General features: G+C 41.9%; 1 protein-coding gene across 1 annotated transcript; it reads left to right on the forward strand.

The window, feature by feature from the left end:
- Nucleotides 1–3,420: 3,420 nt before the first annotated feature.
- LOC139579570 (homeobox protein HMX3-B-like) lies at nt 3,421–7,530 on the forward strand. The gene is made up of 2 exons (XM_071408323.1): nt 3,421–3,882; nt 4,085–7,530. The coding sequence occupies exons 1-2, from the start codon at nt 3,666–3,668 to the stop codon at nt 4,654–4,656; spliced, it is 789 nt and encodes a 262-aa protein (XP_071264424.1). The 5' UTR covers nt 3,421–3,665; the 3' UTR covers nt 4,657–7,530.
- The last annotated feature ends 1,830 nt before the right edge of the window (nt 7,531–9,360 follow it).

Here is a 9,360-nt window from a genome sequence, read left to right on the forward strand (position 1 = left end):
AACTGCCCTCCTCACTTTAGGACGGAAAAAACATCCGTCTCTCCATTACAGGAAATATGGTATGATGTCATCCTTCATATTTATAAACACGCGCGGGGGTCATCGAAAGGACGTTGGTGAGAACAAATGAATTATAGGCACTGTTACATAACATGACATCACGCTACTACAACACCAGGCCCGAGCTGGCTGGCAGCTGGCAAGTTGTGAATGTGGGCCTCGGTAGACTACACGACTCTATAAGAAACAGTTGAATAATATATAGTTGGTTTATAGATCTATATGGTAGGCCTCATATTTCTAGATGGCCCGTAGTAGGCTACTGTATAAGAAACAGTTGAATAATATATAGTTGGTTTATAGATCTATATGGTAGGCCTCATATTTCTAGATGGCCCGTAGTAGGCTACTGTATAAGAAACAGTTGAACAATATATAGTTGGTTTATAGATCTATATGGTAGGCCTCATATTTCTAGATGGCCCGTAGTAGGCTACTGTATAAGAAACAGTTGAACAATATATAGTTGGTTTATAGATCTATATGGTAGGCCTCATATTTCTAGATGGCCCGTAGTAGGCTACTGTATAAGAAACAGTTGAACAATATATAGTTGGTTTATAGATCTATATGGTAGGCCTCATATTTCTAGATGGCCCGTAGTAGGCTACTGTATAAGAAACAGTTGAACAATATATAGTTGGTTTATAGATCTATATGGTAGGCCTCATATTTCTAGATGGCCCGTAGTAGGCTACTGTATAAGAAACAGTTGAACAATATATAGTTGGTTTATAGATCTATATGGTAGGCCTCATATTTCTAGATGGCCCGTAGTAGGCTACTGTATAAGAAACAGTTGAACAATATATAGTTGGTTTATAGATCTATATGGTAGGCCTCATATTTCTAGATGGCCCGTAGTAGGCTACTGTATAAGAAACAGTTGAACAATATATAGTTGGTTTATAGATCTATATGGTAGGCCTCATATTTCTAGATGGCCCGTAGTAGGCTACTGTGGCCAGGTCGCAGTTGGAAATTAGAACTTGTTCTCAACTGGACTACCTGGTTAAATAAAGGTGAAATAAAAAATAAAACTATGATTATATTTTATTTACAACACAGGTAGACGTTTTATTCAGAGGATTCACGGACTCACTAAAGTAGCCTGTTTTATAATCCGAACTAATAGGCCTTAATGTGTAGATTATAGCTTTACTGTTTAACAACGCTTTAACTTTGTTGTCATAAATATGTATTTGTTATTATTAAACATTCAGTAGGCTATTGCCTGTATGTGGGAGACGCCGCTCCTTCGGGAGAAGGATACATGAGATAACTTATTTAGGAGTAAACACATATTTAGGAGTACAACAACACAATGCTGACGATATTCATCACAATCAAATCCCATCGAAGACGATAGACGTTTTTGCATTTGGGAGAATGTATGGCCGCGCGGTTTTCCCGGGTAAAATAACGTACACTAATTCAAAATCCTTCTGCTATGGTTTATCTGTAAAATGGACAAAACATATCGTCACGATTATCATCTCAACAAACAATACAATAGAAGGTTATAGGCCTGGACTTTATTCTGGACATTAAACAGTCTTCAATATGCTCAATATCATATGGATAAAAGTAGCCTACCCTAAACACATTCTAGGTCTATATAAATAAGTGGCGCAGCGGTCTAAGGCACTGTATCTCAGTGCTAGAGGTTTCACTACAGACACCCTGGTTCGAATCTAGGCTGTATCACAACCGGCCGTGATTAGGAGTCCCGTAACTCGGCGAACAATTGGCCCATCGTCGTCCGGGTTTTGCCGGTGTAGGCTGTCATCGTAAATAATAATTTACAGGCCTAGTTAAACAGGCCTCTGTTCTCCACTATAGAGTGTAGTCTTCTGGCATAATATTGATTATAGGCCCATACCTCATAGCCTTGTGCAAAACACAGTGGCGTAAAAATACTTCAAAGTACTACTTAAGTAGTTATTTTGGGGAGGTTTCTGTACTTTACTTGACTATTTATATTATTGACAACTTTTACTTCACTACATTCCTAATGAAAATAATGTATTTTTAACTCTTTACATTGTCCCTGACACCCAAAAGTACTAGTTACATGTTGAATGCTTAGCAGGACAGGAAAATGGTCCAATTCACACACTTATCAAGAGAACATCCCTGGTCATCCCTACTGCCTCTGATCTGGAGGACTCACTAAACAGCAATGCTTCGTTTGTAAAATATGTCTGGGTGTTGGAGTGTGCCTCCTGGCAATCCGTAAATCAAATAAAATGGTGCCGTCTGGTTTGCTTAGTAAAAGGAATTTGAAATGATTTATACTTTTACTTTTACTTTCAATACTTAAGTATATTTTATCAATTGCAATTATTTTTACTATTTAAGTATATTTAAAACCAAACCCTTTTAGACTTTTACTCAAGTAGTATTTTATTGGGTGACTTTCACTTTTACTTGACGTATTTTCTATGAAGGTATCTTTACTATGACTCAAGTATGACGTTTGGGTATTTATCCACCGCTGGCTGAATATAGAAGCCTGAAGCGTTCTATTCTATGTGTTCTATTCTATGTGTTCTATTCTATGTGTTCTATTCTATGTGTTTTATTATATGTGTTCTATTCTATGTGTTCTATTCTATGTGTTCTATTCTATGTGTTCTATTCTATGTGTTCTATTCTATGTGTTCTATTCTATGTGTTTTATTATATGTGTTCTATTCTATGTGTTCTATCAGTTAACGATTTTAGAAGATGCAAATAAATAAAAAATCGTTAACTAAGAAATTGCAATGCGGGTCTAAATGAACTGGAACTTGTTACACATAGAAATAGACCGAGGCTATTTTAACTTACAGTAAATGTTGTGTTCAATATGTTATTCCATCTAAATTAATGTAAATACTATTTATAATATATTTATATTGGTATTTCTCTTGTATTTTACTTTACTTACAGCTCATCGAAAAGGCCTCATTAAAACGTGAACTTCATTAAAACGCTGAAACCCCGTCATCCACCTCCCCTTCTACCAACGACAAAACCTCTGGTGGACATCGGGTTTGGACCCAGCCAGCACCAGGTGTAAAAAGGATGTATTAGGTAACCTACCTTCTAAGGCAGAACTGCTGGGTCTATAGCTAGACATTATACTTTAACCAACCCAAAGCCATGAGTGCAGAATAATAAAATAGCCTATTCCTCAAATGCAGAACACCTCAAATTAAATTATTTATAATGATCCCTTTCCATTCTTCATTTCCTTTTTTAAACCAGCCTTTATACCAGATGCCAGGCTCAAAAAAAGAAGGGAAAAAACGATAACATTCTATTCCCCTCTCTCTTTTCCCCTCCCCTTGACGCAATTGGCCCCTCGCAGGCACTCCTCTTGTCCAATGGACGAGGGCGCACCAACGTTCCCTCCGGTCCGTGGAAGTAACAAGCGAGGCAGAGAGAGAGAGAGGCGCGCCGTGAAAGCCCCAGTCCAATCCCCTCATCATCCTCGCATGGAGCGTGGAGCGTCAAGACGTCGTTAAGAAGAGAGAAAGAGAGTTCCAAGTTCCACTTCTAGAGCGCAGGAACCTTTGGTTCCCAAAGTCCTTGCGGGAGAAAAGAGACTATTTCACTAAATGATGAGCAAAGTGGACGCGCCATGCAGGCCGACTGCCGCGTCTCTCAAATTCACCATAGACAATATTCTGAACCTGCAGACAAACTCGAGCGGTAACGGTAGGAAGACAGTTGACAGCTGTCATTCCGGTAGCAGGCTACAGAATAGCACGGGACTGTACTGGTTCGATGACCATCAACGGAGAATGGACCCTGCGACAAGGCTACATGATGAAGGTAGGCAACTGTTGCCTTATATGGCAAAATATGAATGTTAAACAATGCACTATAGCGGAATAAATTGAATTTTTTGTAGCCTGATTCAACACAACGGGCCTAATGCTTTTGTATGTGTAGCATAATATTGTAGCCTGATAAACTGTCAGCGTCATGCTATACATATTGCGGAATACAATTTCTGTCCCATTTCCGTTCTCAGAGCCGGATAACGACTGTAGCCCAACCGGAGGACCCAAGGCCGTCGCTATCACCCGGGAAGACTCGTTACAGATCACCGACAATTGCTTCGAAAGCGGAGACAGCGGCGACGACTGCTCCTCGACGCATCACACCGGGGACGGTGATAGCGGCGGCAAGAAAACACAACTGACAACCAAGAAAAAAACTCGCACCATCTTCTCCAAGAGACAGATCTTTCAGTTAGAATCTACTTTCGATATGAAGCGGTACCTTAGCAGCGCCGAGCGCGCCTGCCTCGCCAGTTCTCTCCAGTTAACGGAAACGCAGGTCAAAATCTGGTTCCAGAATCGAAGGAATAAATTGAAAAGACAGATTTCATCCGCGCTAGATGGTCCCAGCGGGGATTTCTCCGACGCGGGTCCGGGGAAGGCTCTGCAGCTCCCGGCCTTGTACAAAGACAGTAACCTGCTAGGAAGATGTTTGATGCCGATACCCCTGCCCATCGTATACCCTGGCAGTAGCACGCCTTATTTATGTTTTTCCAATGCCAGCAAGTACTTTAGTCTATTCGAAGGAGACGTTGTCCTGTAGACAAGACCGAGTCTGTTTAAAGGAGACGTTGTCCTGTAGACAAGACCGAGTCTGTTTAAAGGAGACGTTGTCCTGTAGACAAGACCGAGTCTGTTTAAAGGAGACGTTGTCCTATTTAGACTTGGCCTAGTCTGTTCGAAGGAGGCGTAGAGTTGGGCCTATATACTTTTCTGCATCGACGCCATAAAGACACTGTTTACAAGGTGGATATATCATGCCAATTTCAGCTTCCGCATTTAGCGATTTTTTTACCCCATCCTCATCTTGGTAAAAACGTAAGGTCGTGTCTGGCCCGTGTAGGCCTTTAAAGGCTACTTGTAAGGATAGCCTGTTGACCTAAGGCCTAACTCAATCCTACTTGTCACATCGATAGCCTGTTGACCATAAGGCCTAGCTCAACCCTACTTGTCACATCGATAGCCTGTTGACCTAAGGCCTAGCTTAATCCTACTTGTCACATCGATAGCCTGTTGACCCTAAGGCCTAGCTTAATCCTACTTGTCACATCGATAGCCTGTTGACCTAAGGCCTAGCTTAAACCTACTTGTCACATCGATAGCCTGTTGACCTAAGGCCTAGCTTAAACCTACTTGTCACATCGATAGCCTGTTGACCCTAAGGCCTAGCTCAATCCTACTTGTCACATCGATAGCCTGTTGACCTAAGGCCTAGCTTAAACCTACTTGTCACATCGATAGCCTGTTGACCTAAGGCCTAGCTTAATCCTACTTGTCACATCGATAGCCTGTTGACCTAAGGCCTAGCTTAAACCTACTTGTCACATCGATAGCCTGTTGACCCTAAGGCCTAGCTCAATCCTACTTGTCACATCGATAGCCTGTTGACCCTAAGGCCTAGCTCAATACTACTTGTCACATCGATAGCCTGCGCCAATTGTATTTATTGACAAGACATCAACAATGTTGATATAAAAGTAAAGAACATATTTACAGGATATCCTATCACACAAAGACATGCAGAACAACTCCCTATTCCGTTTTATGTTATAATACTAGATACTTGTTTTTGTACGCAGAGTACCAGCGTAGGCCTAAAACAGTGGGTCTAATAATCATTTATTAAATTATTATTATTATTATTATTATTAACCTGTTATTAACAACAGCCTTTTCCAGCAGCCTAAACACGGCCAAAGATGGTATTATATTTGCATGCATGTACTGTATTATAATCCATTTTCAATTAATTAAAATAACTATGTATTTAAAATTAATGGAATGGGATTTTTATTTTTTTACGCATGTTTAAAGTTTATTTCAATTAGAAGTATAACATTCTTATTTCTTCCCAAATCGGGGTAACACTACATTATTGACTGAATCTGTCATTAAAAATGTTTTTATGTATATAAAAAAATACTAATCGTTTGGTACAAAGGTTTATGTAAACTATGTTTTGCTGTGCTGAGCCTTAAAGCCTTCAGTTGTAGGACATATGGGGAACGGATGTGACGCATTTTGGAGTTGTTTTACAAATCGTATTTACTCTTAACACCGTTTAATGTAGAGACGTCGACAATATCACACAAACAACTAACAACGTGTCTGCTAACTATTAGTACGGTTCCAGAAACCCGTGATGAATGTGGATTTTACACAATTCTGGAATACAAACACAGAATTCACATTTCATAATAAATATTATGAAACCGAAGACAATAGGCTTATTGTTGTAACACGCTTGGCGTGTAACTAATCTCAAGACACAGCATGTGAATCTGATTATCGACAACGACGAGAGAGAGAGAGAGAGAGAGATTATCCTGCTTTGTGGAATATCACTGATTGCAGTCAAGTGCTTTAAGCACCAGGCTTCTTAAGAGAAATGTATGCGAGTTTATCATAAATACGTTGTAAAATGTTAAACGTGCCTTCTGAAGTAGGTCGTATGTACGAAAGATTTGTTGCAAAAGGGCCTGTGTGCCTATTGTGTTCCTCTGCTTGCGCACAATATTTAACACTTGACATATACTTTGCGAGTATTTACCCATAAAAGTACACCATTACAACTCGTATATTGCAGGACTATCGGCTTTGGAATCTGCAACAGCACATCTATAGTCTTAACGCGTAAAGGTGTATTCCGCCCTCCAAATATACAGCGTTATTAAATATAAAATGATGCTGTAACCTATTCTACAAGGACAGTGGGCTAAATTCAGCGAAACAATACGGCCCGTATTGAATTCATTTGACATGTATAATGTGCCCAAGTGAGGCCCCATAGATGTACTTTTATACACAAACACATTTCATCAAAACAGCATGATGTTACAACAAGGAGTGTCCGTTTCATCAGCGCACATTCATTTAGCCACGAAGATGTAGAATTAGAACGACCAGAACGGCCGTGACATTCTAATTCTATTCCATTTCATCAGCGCACATTCATTTAGCCACGAAGTTGTAGAATTAGAACGACCAGAACGGCTAAATAGTAGCCGTGACATTCTAATTCTATGCCTTTAATAAGCCTCGTCATTCACACTTAGCGTCGTGACCCACAGTCTTGGTTAAAACGCCTTGCGCCGCAGTCTCCACGCAGGGAAACGGCGAACAGACGGAGCTGCTCGAGCCCTGACCGAGGGCGCACTATAGGTCCGCTCGGGTTATCCGCCCCTGTCCGCCAATATCCGCGAGACACTCTAGGGTCTCCCATGGGAACGCGCCTGCGCACTTTCACCATCAATTAATAACGACCTCTTTATTTGGCCTAGGTATGTTCTTTGTAAGGCCTACCTACACAGGTAACTATGCCAGGTGAATATACATTGTGACTAAATGTAAAATGAGAACACGACATAAGGAGAATAAGGGACAGACATAGTCTGTAATAAAGTGTGATGTTTTGAAATGTGAGCAGTTGAATAATTTGACATGGGATTAGACATTTAATCATTCCGTTGAATTAAAACCACTACAGGATCGGTGGGTCTCCCACCGGGAAGGTTGAGCTAACGTAGGCTAATGCGATTAGCATGAGGTTGAAAATAACTAAGAACATTTCCCAGGACATAGACATATCTGATATGGGCAGAAAGCTTAAATTCTTGTTAATCTAACTACACTGTCCAATTTACAGTAGCTATTACAGTGAAATAATACCATGCTATTGTTTGAGGAGAGTGCACAGTTATGAACCTGAAAATGTATTGATACACCAGTTAGGCACATTTGGGCAGTCTTGATACTATTACCACTAGGCAGGTAGCCTAGTGGGGCGGCAGGTAGCCTAGTGGGGTGGCAGGTAGCCTAGTGGGGTGGCAGGTAGCCTAGTGGGGTGGCAGGTAGCCTAGCGGGGCGGCAGGTAGCCTAGCGGGGCGGCAGGTAGCCTAGCGGGGCGGCAGGTAGCCTAGCGGGGCGGCAGGTAGCCTAGCGGGGCGGCAGGTAGCCTAGCGGGGCGGCAGGTAGCCTAGCGGGGCGGCAGGTAGCCTGGCGGGGCGGCAGGTAGCCTAGTGGTGTGGCAGGTAGCCTAGCGGGGCGGCAGGTAGCCTAGTGGGGTGGCAGGTAGCCTAGCGGGGCGGCAGGTAGCCTAGTGGTGTGGCAGGTAGCCTAGCAGGGCGGCAGGTAGCCTAGTGGGGTGGCAGGTAGCCTAGCGGGGCGGCAGGTAGCCTAGTGGTGTGGCAGGTAGCCTAGTGGGGCGGCAGGTAGCCTAGCGGGGCGGCAGGTAGCCTACTGGTTAGAGTGTTGACTAGTAACGATAAAGGTTGCACGAGCGAATCCCTGAGCTGACGAGGTAAAAATCTGCCGTTCTGCACCTGAACAAGGCAGTTAACCCACTGTTCCTAGGCCGTCATTGTAAATAAGACTTTGTTCTTAACTGACTTGCCTAGTTCAATAAATACAAGTTAAATGTCAGGTACATCTAGGTGTAGATCTACAGAACGTACACACACACACACACACACACACACACACACACACACACACACACACACACACACACACACACACACACACACACACACACACACACACACACACACACACACACACACACACACACACACACACACACAGCCGAAGAGGAGAGTGAAAATGGACTAAAATGCGCTTGTCTCCATCTCCACTCGGGCATAATTAGGCAATTTGAGGCAAGTTACTTTTACAGGGTGGAATCCCAAAATAAAATGTATGAAGTGATAAAAAAACGAATTTAGCTAGTTGTGCAAGACATTTAGCTAGTTGTGCAAGACATTTAGCTAGTTGTGCAAGACATTTAGCTAGTTGTGCAAGACATTTACCTAGTTGTGCAAGACATTTAGCTAGTTGTGCAAGACATTTAGCTAGTTATGCAAGACATTTAGCTAGTTGTGCAAGACATTTAGCTAGTTGTGCAAGACATTTAGCTAGTTGTGCAAGACATTTAGCTAGTTGTGCAAGACATTTAGCTAGTTGTGCAAGACATTTAGCTAGTTGTGCAAGACATTTAGCTAGTTGTGCAAGACATTTAGCTAGTTGTGCAAGACATTTAGCTAGTTGTGCAAGACATTTAGCTAGTTGTGCAAGACATGTAGCTAGTTGTGCAAGACATTTAGCTAGTTGTGCAAGACATTTAGCTAGTTGTGCAAGACATGTAGCTAGTTGTGCAAGACATTTAGCTAGTTGTGCAAGACATTTAGCTAGTTGTGCAAGACATTTTATAGGTAAAAGGATGAGTAGCGAATCGCTTGTAAAAGATTGA

Source organism: Salvelinus alpinus, chromosome 6 (genome assembly GCF_045679555.1).
Source record: "Salvelinus alpinus chromosome 6, SLU_Salpinus.1, whole genome shotgun sequence".
Lineage (NCBI taxonomy): Eukaryota > Metazoa > Chordata > Actinopteri > Salmoniformes > Salmonidae > Salvelinus > Salvelinus alpinus.

Bases quoted from the DNA above. Each gene is read 5' to 3' on its own strand.
- LOC139579570 (XM_071408323.1), top strand. From the start codon at position 3,666: ATGATGAGCAAAGTGGACGCGCCATGCAGGCCGACTGCCGCGTCTCTC. The intron at 3,883-4,084 runs GTAGGCAACTGT...TTCCGTTCTCAG, and splicing joins GACAAGGCTACATGATGAAG to AGCCGGATAACGACTGTAGC.